At 43.0% G+C, this 17,687-nt stretch overlaps 1 protein-coding gene and 1 pseudogene across 1 annotated transcript; both read right to left on the reverse strand.

Annotated features, from left to right (window-relative positions):
* Positions 1 to 7,922: 7,922 nt before the first annotated feature.
* Positions 7,923 to 8,210, reverse strand: LOC134383001 (late cornified envelope protein 3D-like). The gene has a single exon (XM_063103658.1). It carries the CDS (start codon positions 8,208 to 8,210, stop codon positions 7,923 to 7,925), a length of 288 nt encoding a protein of 95 aa, XP_062959728.1.
* Positions 8,211 to 16,860: 8,650 nt separating this feature from the next.
* On the reverse strand, positions 16,861 to 17,479 carry LOC134385164 (ubiquitin-conjugating enzyme E2 B-like; annotated as a pseudogene).
* Between the last annotated feature and the right edge of the window lie 208 nt (positions 17,480 to 17,687).

The following is a 17,687-nucleotide window of genomic DNA, read 5'->3' on the forward strand; positions in this document are numbered from 1 at the left end:
CCATGATGGATGCCTTCCCTATGTTTAGCAAACCTTTTTTCTACCCAGTGCCCCAGAACAAGAATCCAACATTGGCATAAATATTTCAGGGTGGAAATGGCTGGGATTTATGGGCCACACTGGCGATCAGAGAAACAGTTCTCAGCCTTTGTTTTGCAGCTTGAAACACTACAATATGTCATCTAGCAGGATCTCTAGAACCAGGTTTAATGACTCAGCAGAGCCTGTCAAGACAGATCTAAACTCCAGAGTGCCACTAAAATTCCTGCTATTGGTGATTCTACTTAGAGATGTGAAGAAATGGGATGAGAATCAACCAATAAAGTTTGGATCGGAAACATCAGTACCGTGAGGGGAAGCCAGAAGTTGACCCTGACAAGTAAGGTTGTAGAGAGACAGATTTTTTAGTCCTCAACAGGGGATTGCCAGGCCAAGTCTAAAACCAATTCATTCAATAATTCATTTGTTTAACAAATATTTACATGACACTGGTCTTGACACTTGAGTCAGTATGGAAAAAGACCAAGTCTCCTCTCAGGGAGCTTACATTCCAGTGGGTCCATGAGAGGCATCTTCTGATTTCCTTGTAAGGCAGCAGATTTGGATAAAGGCGGTTGGTGCCATGGCAGACCCCAGAGCTACTGTAGGCCCTGTAGCTGGGGCCACAGGAGGAGAGGACTAGAGGTGGGTATGTGGCTGGGCACTGGGGTGGGCACTTTGGGCAAATTAGGAGGCTGTCACTGCTGCTGGTTTTACTGTCAGGATATCTCAGCAGGAGCCAATGACCCTGGAGAGAGTCAAATAAGCAGGGTAATGCAGAAGCCTCTGGACAATGTCTCTTCTCTGGTGGCTTTTGTAGATCCCATGCTCTACTTCTGAACTAAGAAATGCGGGAAGGTAATGAAAACCTATTTGGAGTTAATTTATCTAGGAAAGATATTCTTTTCTCTTTGATCTTCTGCTCGAAAAGAGTACTGACTCTTTCCTAATTGGGCTTCCAAATATTGTAGGAAGAGGATGAGGGTGTACTGAGGGCCCATGGCCTTTGCAGTCACAGAACCCTTGAAACATCCCATGCAGGTATTCTAACCCCACACTCTTCCTGCTGCTTCCATTCCAGACCCTCTCCCTTCCTGTCCTCTGATATAGGCCCAGACTTGTCTTCCCAACTCTCCCAGCTCTGGTTCTGTCTCCAGCTACACCTTTGTCTGATTTCATGGAAACCAGAGAAAACTGGTTCTGTGTAGTCTGTGGACTGAGGAAGCTCCCAGTTCGTGATGACCAGCATGAATGGGTTGCTGAGGGAGGGTGACCACTCCCAGCCCAGCTCTGGGCCTTCATCCTCTTCCTGGGCACAGGGCAATGTGCTTGACAATGGGGAACCAGGGAGCCCTGGTACTGGTTTGCGACCTTCTGCTCAGACCTACATGGGCACTTAACAGAGGCCATGCCTTGTACTTTGCAGTGGAATACAGAGCTTCATATGACACATAACCTCACCCAGAGTAAGTAACTTTCTAACTGGACACACAGACAAGTAAATAGAGTTTGCTCCCATATGGCAAATGCTGTAATATATGACTATGTAGTATGGTATAAGTCCGTAGTTCTTTGGGTGTCAGTCTGCTTTTTCCCAGCATGTTCTCTTAGGAAAATCAGGCATCCAGATGTAATCAGTTCTTGCTCTTTATGTTGGTGACTGAGCTCAGGACACTGGGCACTCACAGTGAGCTGTGTGTGGAAAATGGATAGAAGGGTGAACTGAGGGGATGTAGGGTCCCTGGAAGATGCTCACTGGTACCCAGGAGGAAACATGGGGTCCCTGGGCAGGAGAGGAGTGGAGCCAGATGAGTGCCTGATTGAAGGGCAAACATAGAGAAGGAAACTGCAACAACTGGAGTGACAAAGATCACAGTGAGCGTATTATAAAAGCCATGATATTCTATCCAGATCCCAGGAGTTCCATGTTCTTCATCTTATGAACATAAAGATACAGAGGGAGGAGCACTCCATCTACTTGCACTAGTTAAGGAAGTTCTGCAAATGTGAGTGATAATTGATGGGTGTGTTGAAAACAATTTTATTAATTGTGTTGCTGCTTATGAGGTTGTTGGTAGTGTTGGATGCGTCTTTTTGATGGAGCCGACCTGGTAGCGTCTATGATTTGGGTATGGTGAACTGATGCAGACTGAATGCTATATTCCCTGACAATTTCGTTTTAGTTTTAGATATGAGTTTCTCATCTAACTAATCTGTAACATTAAAATTAACACAATTTCACTAGATTTTTTCAAGATAAATCACAGTCAGGACTATAACTAAACTTTATCTATATTTAAATTAAATCATAACTTTCAAAGAAAATTAAATTATGTTCATTATAAGGGGGTGCAGTTTTTGTCTTATTCTATCTGACAGTTCATCTGCTTAAGAACATGGTGATGCCATGACTTATTTCAAGTTGCCTATGGGAGCATAAATGTGCTGGGCCCCAGGAAAGAAGGGTGGTCCTGGGCGTGGGCAGGGGAGAGGGTGGGTGCAGGTATTTACACTCTCACCACCTTCTTCCTGCCTCCAGCATGTGGTCCCTGCCTCCCACTGGGAGGTATTTTCAGAATCATCCCCAGGACTATGTGTGAACCCCCATTTTACTCACACTGTGAAGGATCCCTTCGGTAGATCCTGGCCTGGTAAGAGGCACGTAAGAAAGATGCAGTTAGCACTTTCTCATGGTGGCCGGGTGGTAGGGCTGAAGTGGCTGTGGAGTGGCCACTTTTGCTTCTCAGGAGTGGAGTCTCTAGTCATTGGGAAACAACTGGAGAGTAAGATGCCACAAAGAGATGATAAATGCATGAGGTGATTGATACATTAACTACCCTGACCCGATTATTACGCAAGATATCTGTGTATCAAAATATTAGATTGTTCCCCATAAGTATGTACAATTACAATGTGTAGGTTAAAATTAAAAAAATTTAAAGAGTGAAAAAACAAATTTCAAAACATCTCAGAACTCTCTGTGCAGAGCCTTCCCTGTTCTTCATGGAATGCAGCAGGTGTCTGGGCTCTCCCACAGCCCCGTCCCTGACTGCCTGGCTGGGAAGGCTCCACATCCATCCTGGTGCTGGTGCTCGTCCATCTCCCCTCCCCTCCGTGAGGGGCTCCCAGCCCCCAGTCCCTCCATTTCTCATAGAGCTGGAGCTCTTTAGGCCCAAGGCTGAGGAGATATCCCCTGATGACAGGGGATTCAGTTGGGGGACAACAGCCTGGCCACTTGTCCAGAGCATGAGGACAGCTCTCTAAGGGTTGCCTCTATCAGGAGTAGATCTCTTAGATCTTAAATCTCTGGCTTCTTGGGGTCCTGAGGTATCAGGTGACAGGAGAACCTGGCTTGGCTGGATAAATCTTGGATAATTCCATGACTTAGTGGAGCCAGCAGGAATAATGGGAGCAGGTGATACAGTGGCTCAGGCTTGTCTCCTTGAAGTGCATTTTGAGTCCATATAAATGACAATTCTAGGCTCAGAGTTGACCTGAAGGAAATGCAGTTTTTAAAACACAGCCTCTTCTCAGTGCCATCACCAAAATGATCAGCAAGGCCAGCTGAGTCATTCCTGAAAATGCTACCTGGTCTTTTAATTTAAACACATTTCCCCCTCTATTCTCCTCTAGATCACAGCCTCCCCTCAGATAATATTTTTGCATTTCGAGATATATAGCATTTATATATGACCATGGAGAATCTTCCAGAAAGATCTAGCCCACAGGGGGATTACAGGGAATCCTTTTTGTTTGTTTGTTTTTGTTTTTGCTATGCTGAAGTTGCAAAGATGAAAACAAAAGGATTTGTGGTCTAAAGGGAGGATAGAAAGAGTCTAAAACTCATCCCCACAGGACTTCTCAGAAGAGGCAAGCTGGCTCCAAGCTGGCCCTGCCGTCCCCCGCCAGCCTGGTGCAGGGTGCGTGCTACAGAGACAACACTGGATCGTCTTTTTCAGAGAGGGACAGGGTGCTGTGGCTTCCCACCCTCCTACAGGAGGGCTGCAGGAGGGCTGGACTCCCCTCTGGGGGGAGGGGAGTATTTGACATTGAAATTTTATACTGATTTAATTGGACTTTTTAATCCTTGATAAGGATCTGGAATCTTCCTGAGATAGCATTAAGAAAGATTCAACACAGCACAGGAGAAGGCAGTGACCAAAAGCAAAATAAAGCTGTTTCTTCTTGTGACTCACTGAGTTCCGATTGCTCAATACAGCAGTCAGAAGGCCCTCTGAAGATTTCTGTTCCAGGGGTCTCTCTGGTGTCTTTCGCCTTTTCCACCATCAGCCAATTAGTAAGGCAATTCGAAGGAGAACCTTCCCTCTTGGAGTTATTAATCATTACTCCAAGAATTCAGTGTTTCATGGCCAAAGAGTTGGTGAAATGGTAAATAAGGTGTCAATCTCAACAAGTTTTATGTCCCCAAACCTCACCTTATCCCCAGATCCTTGGTTCCTAGGGGGCACCTGTGGGTGATCAGGAATCCATCTCCTTCCTCTCTGTCTTGGCCAACATTCCCTGCAGGTCAGCTCTGAGCCTGGAAGAGCTGAGGAATGCTGGAATCACTGAGCAGCAGGGGGCGCTGAGTGCAGAGGACAGGCAGGGACAGGTGGGTGGGGTCGAAAGGGAGAGTCTTTAAAATTGTACGCCTCTACCATACGGCATGTAGGCAGTGGGAGCTAAGCAGTTACAAAGAGAAGGCGGACGGGGTTTTGAAGATCAGAAGAGTATGAGATCCCTGGAATGGCCAAGAACTTCTACTGGAACTTCTTGGAGGATCAAGTCCTGTAGTTGGGGAGAGAGGATTGGGGGTGGGGAGTGGGGGATGGGAGGGCATGAGCCTCTGTGCCTCGGCCCTGAGCAGAAGGGGCACTAAGGCTGGGCTCTCAGTGTCTTCCTCACACCCCTGGCAGGGACACAGCTACCACAGGGAGGTGCAGAGCCCTCCGTGCCCCTCATGAGGGACTTCAGCTCCATGGTGGTTGGAAGGAAAGGGGAATGGGAGGGGGAGCTTTTCTGATGGAAGTAATCCAGGGAGGCCCCAAACTATCCGAGTACCTGTCCTTTAAACTCTCTGTAGGCCTGTCATCTCTTATTTTTCTTTTACTGCATTTTCCCTCCCTCCCTTCCTCTCTCCCCACCTCCTTGACTCCCTCCCCGCCTCTCCTTTCTTTCCTCCCCCTTTGCCTTCCTCTTTTCCTTCTTTTCTTTCCTTCTCCCTCCTCCCTTCATTCCTTACTTCTATTCTTCCTTCTTTAGAGCATGTTTAGTTGGACAACTCCTATAATCTCTATTCTTACCTAGGCCTCCCGTATCTTCCTGGGCAGATGCCAAGAGTTTTCCTGTGAGGAAAGTCACAGAACTCTCTAAATGCCTGTGATTCAGCCTTCCTGCAGCCTGTCATTTAAATTTTTTCATTCATTCACTCACTCATTGATTCATTAATTCATTCATCACTTACTCAGTTATTCAAACACAATACAATGCACTGACAAGGCACACCATGCATTCTGCAGTACACAGGAGAGTTGGTCTCTGTTCTTGAGTAGCTTACAATGTAGTGGGGCAGACAGACAAATAATAAAATAAGCATGATCCAATGTGGTCAGTGTTGTAATATGGGGATATGGGAGTCAACCTTTGGTTGTCAGTCCCCTTTTGTCTGGAGTGACTCTAAGGAGAAGGATGTGTCCAGATGTTGTAACCTGCTATCAGCTGGGGATGAGAGGTGAGGGAGGTCACTGGCCTGTGAGAACAGCACTTGGATAAGTAGTGGGAGCAGAGGGGTAGATCTTTCATCTGTCCCTGGGCAGCCAGCCCAGATGGCAATACCAAGAGGAACGCCTGAGACCCAGGCTGTCCTCACCAGGAGGAAAAGATAATGTCAGTGCTGAGGGAAAATGGAACTGAGAGGGACATTGGAGTGAGCTGAGACAAAGTGAAGGGGGCAGAATAACAGGCTTGTTAAGAGCATCCATTTTGGAGTCAGACATTCTTGAGTTTGATTCCTGCTTCTCCAGTAACAGCTGGTGTCTGGGGAGAGAAAAGGCTGTAAACTGAGAGAGGCACGATAGGCCAAAGATGTGAGGGGTAAAATCAGAGACAGAAACAAGAAATCTATGGAAGCTGTCATGACATGGTTTGCAGATGAAAGTATATCTGAGAACCATGTGTCAGCATCTTAGTGACTGCGGTACTTATTTTAAGAGCTCCAGGAGCAGTTTCGGGGAGGGAGTGGTTCAAGTTGGCTGGATGCAAATTAGATGCAACCATAGCCAGAACACTGGGTTGAGTGGTGGTTGGAGGTACTTCTGAGCCTCCAAGCCTTGTTCTATAGCCCCTGTCACATGGCAGGTTCTGATTCTCTAGTTTTGTCCAGCCTGTGGCGTACCATTTCCAGCGCTGCACGTTGCTGCTGGGCCTGTGTGTTGGCGTAGCTCACATCCAGTGTGAGGTGTGGCGCAGCTCTTCCCCGGAAGCAAGGCCCTTCACCCCGTTCCCATTGGTTCTCCCCTGGCTGTTTTCAAACCAAACTTAAACTAATGGCCAAAGCTGTGACTCCTACTTCAATGAGTGTCTTGATTTTCTAGACCAATTTGGTGCATGTCTGGTATTAAACACCTCTCAGGGTCCTTTTGATTTTGAATTTTTTTGATTTTTTTGAATTTTAAGAATTAATTTAGAGTTTGATAAAATTATTTTTAAATTTAATAAATGCATGCATTTATCCATAGTTCCTCCCCTGCCTACTCTACTCAGTCCTTAACATCAATTTCTCTTAATTACTGCAATTTGACTGTAATTCAAGCTCTGTGAATTTCTCTGGCTTTCTGGTAGTCAAAACATGGTGGCACTCTTGGTTTACATGTAGGAACATTACTTCAACCTCAGGAGCAACTGAGTTTCACAATTTAGGCCAAAACATGCAACTTTATTGAGGGTGTGACTCCCACGTATCGGTGTCAGGGTAGCTTATAGCTACACAATAGATGTTTGCTTCTTGGATTATATTAATTTATAATTCCGGCAACACTTCTCATTTTCTTCTCTTCTTTTTTCTAAAGCTCTCATTTTGTGCACTGCAATCATCTCACTGACTAAACTCCCGGCTACGTCTCTGCCCCTTGACCTCATTTCTTGAAAGTATTGTTTCAGCCTCACCCCTCTCCCTGGATTTTTCTAGACTGACTGAGCTAACCTTCCTGCCTGAAGCTTACTTCCTTTTCTCCATGTTTTTATTCTGCTTCTCTACGCTGTTCTATCTTTCTTTGCTTCCTGATTCCCTGTTTCTTAATTAGGATCCCAGAAACAGCTTATCAAAATAAAATAGTAGCCCCATATCACTGACTGGAAGCTCCCAGATTGTGTCAACAGGTTTCGCAGAAGTCAGTCCTTCCACTGAGAGCAGCAGGGCCTCACACCAACCCTACCTGCAGCCTCCTTTCCCTCTCACTCCAGCATAAAACTCTCTGCAGCCCTTCTGTGAGTGGAGTGGGGGCAGATCTGCTACTTTGTTCTGGTGCAGAGCTAAGGATTTGCCCCCAGAGCTGGGTCATGGTGGCAAAGGAACTGAGGGGAAGGACAGAGTGAAACGACAAGGTAGACGCTGTGGTAATGAGCACAGGAAGCTTTATTTTTCACACAGGCACAGGCACTGCCAGTCAGGCTGGTGCAGGGGTGGGGGTACTGTGAGACCCTGGCCATCAGACAGGCAGAGTCTTCTGGGGAGAGCTTGGAACCCTGGACAGGAATAGCCCCAGCTCAGCCTGTGAAAGCCAGAACAGGGTACCTGGGAAAGGACGTGTCAGGCTGGGGCTTTTCCTTGGTCTTTGAGATTCTTGTTTCCTCTAAAATCACTTGTCTCAGCATCAGGATCCAGGTCAGCAGCAGCCCCCAGAGCTGTGGCCACAGCCGGAGCCCCCAGACTGCTGACCGCTGCCACTGTCGCAGGAGTCGGAGCTCTGGCGCCGGCAGCGGTGGGACCTGCGGCGCCTGTGGTGGCTCAGTAAGCAGCCGCCCTCAGAGCTGGGACCACTGCAGCCCCCCGAGCTTGGAGCACAGCTGGAGGAGGCTGGAGGCAGGCACTGTGCTGGGCTCTTTGGGGGGCATTTGGGTGAGGGGCACTTGGGTGGGGGCTGGCACTGCTGCTGGCTCTGCTGGCAGGACATCTCGGCAGGAGGTCAGGGAGTCTGGACTAAACAAAGCAAGTCGTCAGTTCAGAATGTGCAGTCCACTGCCTGCCCGCCTCTAAGACCAGCTGCTTCCTGATCCAGGAGCTGTAGGAAGGAGGACGAGGGAAGCTGGTTTGGTGTTGGTTGGATCACGCTGGATGCCTCCTCTTTGCTCCCCACCCAGGACACATTGCTGCCAGTCTACGTGGGCATCTGAGCTCTCGTATCTCCCAAGAACACCTAGGGATGCACCCATTTGGGAACAGCATTGTGAAGGACAGATGTGAATATCTATTCATGGTCATGGATAGAAAGAGGATGGGAGGGAGTGCTGAGTCCCTGTGGCCGTGGCAGGTCATGCAAGTTCTGTCCCGTCCCACATGGGCTCCCTCCTGACCTCACTCCCCCATTGCTCCTCTCTGGGGCCATCTCTGGCTCTTCCTTCCAGACCCCTCTGTTTCCCTCTCCTCTGCTGCGACTTAGCTTTCTGCTCCAACATCTCAGACTGAGTCCTGTCCCCTGCTGGACACTCACCAGATGCAGTGAGGCAGGAGAAGAGAAGGCTGTTCCTGAGGAGGCTGTGGATGAGGAGCCAGGGTGGCAGCGCTTTTATCCTGTGCAGGGTTTGTGAGGCACAGCCCGAGCATGCTGCTGCTTTCACAACCAGGTGACTGCCAGGCACACCCCAGGACCATCCACTCATCCTCTTCCTGCACACTCACCAAGACATCCGACAAGGGGAACCAGGAAGTCCTGACACCTGTCTACCTTCTTCTAACCCAGGGCTGATGGGGGTTGCCATTCTACTTTCCCTGTAGCATCTTCTCAGCTCATGTTAACACTCCATCTGCTCCCTGGGATTTTCTGGGAAGAAGGCATACATGGATGAATATGGCACATTTCTGTTCTTGGGTTGCTCACAATCTGCTGGGCAAGAGAGATGGAAATATTAATACACACACTTGTAAGAATAAAGTCAAATATCAGGTGCTGAATTCTGCAATATAACTGAATATAATGTCTCCAGCTTGCTGTCAGGGTGTTTGTTAGCTTTCCTTCATCCTGCATATGGCCCAGAGCACTCTGGTACATCCAGACAGGATCAGTTACTGTCCTCTTGAGCTCCTGGGATGAGAGGAGTGGTGGAAAATGGAGAAATGGAACTTAGGCCGTGTCTGGGTTAAGCGGGGTCCCTAAGATCTCATGGCACCCAGGAATTCAACATGGGGTTCCCAAGGAACAGGGAGGTAGAGCTGAGTTGATTTTTGATGGATAGAACAATTTATTACAGCTGACAACATATAAAGTTTGAGAATGGTCTATTCACATAAGCTGAAGACTTTGCTCATTGGAATTACCATTTGATATGCTACATTACCTACATTTTCAAAGAAAAATAACTGCCAAGAACACAACCAAAATTTAATCATTTAAATTAAAATATTTTTCTATGAAATTACATTACTTATTTATATTTTCTGACATGGAAGAATATTCATGACCTGTGTGTAATTGGTTATAGCAGGTTAGAAAACAATATATATGGTTATTTATGTGACATTTAAGTGAAATAATTTTACAGCAAGTGTCTTGTTCTTCTATGAGTAGTAAAGCCTGCATGACTGGGTACCTGTTTTTAGAGAAAAAAGTTGTTCTGTAAGGAGGTTTACTTTCTTTTTCTTTTTTTGCTCCATTTTTAAAGTCATCCTTTTGAACCACAGGGATTTCTTTAGTTCTTCCTTTAGAGACATGTGGAGAATGAATCGCCCTGGGCCAGAGCAACAGCAGCTCAAGATGGTCAGTGAGCAGGAGGGAGAGCGAGGCCTTTAGCCCCTTAATTTCATTTTAGACTCAGTGGCCATTTTACTAACGTCGTTGGCTGTTCCTACAATGGATACTGTTCAGGAAAAGGAACTCACAAGAAAGAATAGTGGGTTATATCTTCCTGCCACACTTCACGGTAAGGCTGAAGGCAGAAGTAGAGTGGAGGGAAACATGGCCTTTCATTCACCAGCTTTGCCCATGGCTGGGCCTTTGAGAATGCCAGATTGGGGGAGAGCCCAGCCTAATGCAATGGTCACTTCCAAGGAACTCTGGGGCTCACACAAAGTCCATCTGGTCTCTGGTCTGACTTCCTGGTAGGGGACACCACCCCCTGTTTGTGTTCCACAGGTTTAACATTTGGCCTGAATCCCTTTTATAGGCCTGGGTGAGTGGGCAAAACACACACTGTCTTCCCTCTGTTCCCACAGCACAATCATCAACACAGAAGAACGACTTTTATGACCAAAGGTGTGGGGATTTCTCCCCACTGGCAAGCAAACCAGCAGTTCCTGAGCAGACACCAGTGGGGTGTCCTCCAACTTAATTCCAACACTATTCACCTGGAGGTAGTGTCAGATTGCACAGGGTGGGGGTGCAGTCCTCAAGAATGGCCCCCCTGCTTCAGATGCCAGTCACAAGTCCAGGCCTCTGGAACTTCTGACCAACCAGCGATAAATCAGTGTTCCCACAACGCCCTCCTTGGGTTAGATTAGTTTGGTTGAGCAGCTCACAGAACTTAGGGAAACATGTACTTTCGTTTACTGGTTTGTTATAAGGGACATTACAAAGAATGTAATGAAGAGATGCATAGAGTGAGGTGTGAGAAAACGGGCGCGGAGCTTCTATGCCCTCCCTAGGAACACCACCCTCCAGAAACGTCCACATGTTCAGCTCTCCAGAAGCTCTCTGAACCCAGACCTCTTGGGTTTTTATGGAGGCTTCATTACAGAGGCATGATTGATTAAATCATTGGTTACTGGCAATCAGCTTAACCTTCAGTCCCTCTCCCTTCCCTGGAGGTTGGGGGTGGGACAGAAAACCCTGCCTTGGTCTTTCCTGAGACCAGCCCCCCATCCTGAAGCTACCTATGGGTTGCCAGCCATCATTAGTGTATGAGAAGACTCTCACCACTTTGGAGAATCTAAGGATTTAAGTAACTGCTCATCAGGAGACTAGGATGAAGACTAAGTGTATATTTTCACAATACCACAAGACCAAAAGTTTGTTTCTCCCCCGAAATTCGTTTTTGAAATCCTAATCAATGTGATGGTATTCGGAGGTGGGGTCTTTGGGAGGTAATTAGGTCATGAGGGTGGAGCCCTCATGAATAGGATTAGAGCTCTTTATAAAATAGACCCCAGAGAGCGCTCTAGTCCTCTTTCTGCCGTGTGTGAAGATACAATGAGAAGGCCCCCACCAGAACCTGACCATGCTGGCACCCTGAACTGCGAGAAATAAATTTCTGTTGTTTTTAAGCTGCCCAGTTTATAGTGCTCTGTTAGAGCAGCTTGAGCAGCTAAGACAGCCCCAGCATCCTGCTAGCCATACCCTCCTTCCTAGAATTTCCTCTCACTTAAGTCATTCCTCTCTATATGTCTTCATTCAAAAAGTTTTTATGTAGTGTAAGCCATGGGCCGGGCACCGTGGACAGCACTGGGAACACAGTAGGGAACAGAGATCCCATCTCTGCTCTCAGGGAGTTTATGGTCTAACACAGAGGACGAACACCAAGGGAGGAAGGACAACTGTTTCCAGGGCAAGGGCTCCCAGTTCTTTAAGTCTTATCTCAACAAGTCTGGGACTTCAGACCCCCGCAGAAGTGAACATTTCTTTTGCATATTTTATGATTTTTCAGAAACAAGAACAGAGGCCATTTTTGAGTCATTTGGGTACAACACTTGAAAAATAACTCCAATCACAGTTTTGGCAAGCCCCAAATTCAAAGCATTCAGAAACTGTAAGGGGGAGTCTTCTCTATTCTTCGTGAAATGCGAGTCGTCTATTGGGTTTCCCTCAGCTCCAGCCTAACTGCCTGCCTCCGGTGCCTCCACCCCCTGTTGTTCCTAGTCTTTAACCTTTGGATAAGGAGCTGCCTTTCCCTAGATATGCAGGGAGTAGAGGGCAACTCTACAAGGGCCACCACTGCCGGGAGTCCCTTCTCAAGGAGAATAGGTATCCTGTGGTCCAGAGAGAGCAGAAGAAGCACAGAGACTGGTCTAGATGGATGATCTTAGAAGTTCTCGACTTGTTAATGCTAACATTATGGAGATAGGCATGCAGCTTTTCAGGTTTAACTCCCTGGGTACATTTTGATTGGCCCATATAACTTGTAAGCCAGTGATGAATCTTCCTTTCCAGCTGATCAGAGTTAATGGTTAATTCAAGACTCTCTTGTCAGCAAAACAAGGTCTATTTGGTGACACTCAGTTGAGTCATACTTATGTAAGATGGGAGGAGAGAGATGAAAAATGTCACCTTTTGTTGGTGTTGAGATATAATTACATACCATAAAATCCATTTTTTTAAAGGGTAGAATTTGGTGGTTTTTAGGATATTCACTAAGTTGTACAAGCATCACCACTATCTAATTCCAGAACATTTTTAACACCACCCAAACAGAATGCCATACCCATTAGCAGTCACTCGCCATTCCCCGCTGTCCCTCCTGGCAACCAGTAATCTACTTTTTGCCTCTATAGATTCACCTATTTTGGACACTTCATGTAAATGGAATCATACAATATAAGGCTTTTTGTGTGGCTTCTTTCACTTAGCATATTCTTTTTAAGGTTTATCCATGTATCATCAGTATTTGATGGCTGAATATTATTCCACTTTATGGAACATTTGTTCCATAAGACATTTTGTTTATGCATACACCAACTGATGAAAATTTGGGTTATTACCATTTTTTGGCTATTATAAATAGTGTAGCTATAAATTTAATCTTTATTATTTCCTTCATCCAGGTTTAGATTTAGTTTATTCTTCTTTTTTTCAGCATAGAAGTTTAGGTTATTGATTTGAGATTTTTCTTCTTTTTTAATATAGGCATTTGCAACTATATATTTCCCCCTGAACACTCCTTTTTCTGTATCCCATGAGTTTTGGTATGTTGTATTTTCATTTTCATTCATGTCAAAGTGTTTTCTAATTTCCCTTGTGAGTTCTTTGACTTATTAGTTGCTTAAGGTGTGTTTTTAAAATTTACTTATTTCTGAATTTTCTAGTTTTACTTCTGTTATTGATTTATCATTTTATTCTACTGTGGTTGGAATAAGTACTTTGTATTATTTTAATCTTTTTAAGTTCAGTGATACTACTTGTATGGCCTAAAAAATGATCTATCTTGCAGAATTTCTATGTGCAGGTAAGAAAAATTTGTATTCTGCTATTGTGATTGGAGTGTTCAACAAGATGTCAGTTAGGTTTACTTGGTTTATAGTGTTGTTAAAGTCTTCTATTTCCTTTAAAAAAATCTTCGGTCTAGTTGTTCTTCCATTATTTAAAGTGGAGTATGAAAGTACTCAACTATTATTGTTGAATTGTCTATTTCTCCACTTAATTTTGTCAGTGTTAGTCTTTGCTTCATGTAATTTGGGACTCTACTGTTAGGTGCATATATGTGTATAATAAGTATTTCTTTTATTGGATTGACCATTTTATGCTTATAAAATGTCATTCTTTGTCTTTAGTATTAATTTTGTGTTAAACTCTATTTTTTTTCTATTAGTATAGTCACTCCAGCTCTCTTTGGTTACTGTTGCATGGTATATATTTTTCTACCCTTTTATTTTCAGTGTATTTGTGTCTTTAAGTCTAAAGTTTGTCACGTGTAGACAGTATATGTTGGACTCATGTTATTTTATCCATTCTTCTAATTTCTGTTGTTTGATTGAAGTATTTAATCAATTTATATTTAATGCAATTACTGTTAAGGTAGGATTTATGTCTGCCATTTGCTATTTGTTTTTTATATATCATGTCTTTTTTGTTCTTATAATTCTCCATTAGGTTTTCTTTTGTGTTTAATAGATATATTCGAGTGTACCCTTTTAATTCCCATGTCATATAAGAGGGGACTTCAAAACGTTCATGGAAAAGTGTAGTTAAAAGATAAAAATAAAAATGTAAACTTTATTTTGTAACCTAAGCTCCACCAAGTTCTCGACTATTTTGTAAGTGATGATACCAGCCATTTAGTCCATTCGCTAAAGAATTGATGGTCCTGGGAATGTAACCATTTCAATGCAGTCTTTTTTACATTATTAACTGAAGAAAAATGGGTTCTCTTTAAAGATTTTAAGGTTAGGATGCAAAAAGAAGTTAGAAGGAGCCAAATCAGGATTGTAAGGCGGATGCCTAATGATTTTCCATTGAAACTCTGGCAAAATTGCCTTTGTTTGATGAGAGGAATGAGCAGGAGTGTTGTGGTGGAGAAGGACTCTCTGGTGAAGCTTTCTTGGGTGTTTTCCTGCTGAAGTTTTGGATAACTTTCTGAAAACACTCTCATAATAAGCAGATGTTATTGTTCTTTGGCCTTTCAGGAAGTCAAAAATCAAAATGCCTTGAGAATCCCCCCAAACTGTTGCCATGACCTTTGCTTTTAACCGGTCTGCTTTTGCTTTGACTGCCCACTTTCACCACTTAGTAGCCATGGCTTTGATTGTGTTGCCTTTAAGATCATGTTGATAATGCCATGTATCATCTCCTGTTATGATTCTCTGAAGAAATGCTTCAGGATCTTGATTTCACTTTTTAAAAATTTCCATTGAAAGCTCTGCTCTTGTCTGTAGATGATCTGGGAAGAATAGTTTTGATATCCATTGAATGAAAAGTTTGCTTAACTTTAATTTTTCAGCCAGAATTGTGTAAGCTGAACCAATTGAGATGTCTATGGTGTTGGCTGTTGTATCTGCTATTAATGGTTGGTCCTCTTCAATTAGGGCAGCAACAAGATTAGTTTTTTCGTTGAAAATTGATGTGAATGATCTGCTGTTGTGAGCTTCATCTTCTACACTGTCTTGTCTCTTTCTAAAAAGAGTTATCCATTTGTAAACTGCTGATTTTGGGGGGCATTGTCCTCATAAACTTTTGGTAAAGTACTAATGATTTCACCATTCTTCCACTCAAGCTTTACCATAAATTTGATATTTAGTTTTGCTTCAATTTTAGCAGAGTTCATGTTGCTGCGTTAGGAGCTCTTTTCAAGCTGATGTCTTATCCTCAAACCAGCTCCTACTCAGAGATGTTATAAGAAGTTAGTATAAATTTATTTTGGTGGAAAAATTTTGATATCCATGCATCGTTTTTTCATGATGTGCATTTTCCATGAACCTTTTGAAGACCCCTTCTATTTTCCTGTATTTTTTGAGTTATTTTCTTAGTAGTTTCTTTGGGGATTACTATTAACATCTTAACTTAAAGCAATCTAAGTCAAATTAATACCAACTTAATTTTGGTAGCGTACAAAAACTTGTCTCCTATATTCTTTGTTCCCTTCCCCTCTTGTGTGCTGTTATTGTCACACAAATTACATCTTGATACATTATAAGGCCATCAACTCAGCTTTATAATTATTGCTTTGTGCAGTTGTATTTTACTTATTTTTTTTAGTTTAATTTTTTTGGTGTTTCAACAGAATTTACTTGTCTATTTTCCATTTTCTATGCTATTCAAAGATGTAGCATATCTTTGTATTAGCTTTCTACAATACTGTGTTTTATGTTTATCCAGTAAATTAAGATGCAGTACAACTATTGTACAATTTAGGGGATTAAAAATATCTCCACAAGAGAAAGCAACTCAGCAAGACCTGGCACTAAAACATTTTTCCAGAATAAATAGATATGCAATGGCACTAAAAGATAGTTTTCAAATATTTAAATTACACCAAGATTCCTTCCAAATATCTGCCTTGCTCAAACCAATGCAACCAATTCATTGCTAATATTGGGTCATGAAATTCTGGTATTTTTTTGGTTTTACTTTCTTCATTAATCAAAAAATCTTTTAAAATGCTATAGAGCAGCAAAATAAGTTGCACCAGTTCTCTGCTCATGGTACAGGTGCCAGTTGAGAAATAGCAAAAGGTACAGTTTAACAGTAAGTAATGCATGAAGAAACTGTAACAAGTGGCCTAAATACAGTCTTGGATAGGATCAAACCAGTTATGTCTATAATTACTCAATTGAAACTAATATATGTACATTCAAAATAAAGTTGGAGATTATAATTGGCATTTAGAATAAAATTTGAAGATTTTCTTGATAAAATATTTGCATGTTCTTTTGAAACTGGAAATAAAACCAATTGATGGAGAGCTAGAGATGTATTAACCCCTCCTATAGATAAGGAAATAAATAATAAATAAGCACAATACATAACTTACACTGAAGTTATGTATTTTAACAGCCTTACATGTAATATTCATGTATAAAATACTTTAAGTGCTTTTCTCCAATTTAAAAACTGAAGAATTTTTTAGAAAGACATTCAATATTTGAAAAAAGTACAGATTTACAAAATATGTATATTCTGTCATGAAAACTCCTCACCAACATTATACACTTTGAAAAAAATACAAACAAGATATATTACAAATTTGTGTAGCAATAGCTTAGTTCACACAATGCAATAAAAAGTACATTAATCAAGATACACAAGCTTTTGTAGGTTCTAAACTGAAGGAACTTTTTCTTTCTTCTTTCGCTTTTTTCTGTAGAATCCTTAAAACCCGTGGCACTTGAAATTTGTTAGCCTTTATACCAAGGGGTAAATTATTCACAACAATGATGAAAAAGATTAACTGATCAATTGTCTATTATGAATCACTCCAGCTTTGCTCAACAATGGCCAAAACTCTTTTCTGATAGTCTTTTTTGTTTTCTGATAAAGCTGTGCTGTCTGGCTATTGGCTGCACTGTTTGGATTTAGTTCATCCAGCAAAGACTGAATTGATGTTAAGATAGACACATTGCGGGCGAGCCCGTGGCGCACTCGGGAGAATGCGGAGCTGGGAGCGCAGCGACGCTCCCGTCGCAGGTTCGGATCCTATATAGAAATGTCTGGTGCACTCACTGGCTGAGTGCAGGTCACGAAACAGACAAAAAAAAAAAAAAAAAAAAAAAAAAGATAGACACATCGCATGTTGGACTCCATTGATTCTGAAGGATATCTAAACATATGCTACCATCAGCATACACATCTGGATAAGACATTTTGGATAAAAACCTAACAGTTGGCAATTTATTTGGATATTCTTCAGAAAATTCTATTACTAGTTTAAAAGAACCATCTTCAAACTGTGTCTCTTATGGTCCAAATATAACTGCATTCTACTGCATGATGTTTTCAGATGGTACACCACTGACACCCACATGTGAGTTCTCTTGTAATTGCTTGAAATCCTGCGTGAGCCTCCTCTGGGCTGGGGTTGACATGCTCCCCAGCTGTTCCACAGTTAGTCTGAGAGAAAAGAGTCCCACATACCCTTCCCACCCCCAGCACAGTATCTGTATCACTGTGGGTCATTGCTGCCACCAAGACTGAACTGCAGTTGTCTTTTAAATCAAATAGGAGAAAAAGAATTTCAAACACAAAATACATTTATATTGTCTTTTATATTTACTATGCAGTTGCCTTTACCAA

The sequence above is a fragment of the Cynocephalus volans genome, chromosome 8 (assembly GCF_027409185.1).
Source record: "Cynocephalus volans isolate mCynVol1 chromosome 8, mCynVol1.pri, whole genome shotgun sequence".
Taxonomy (NCBI): Eukaryota; Metazoa; Chordata; class Mammalia; order Dermoptera; family Cynocephalidae; genus Cynocephalus; species Cynocephalus volans.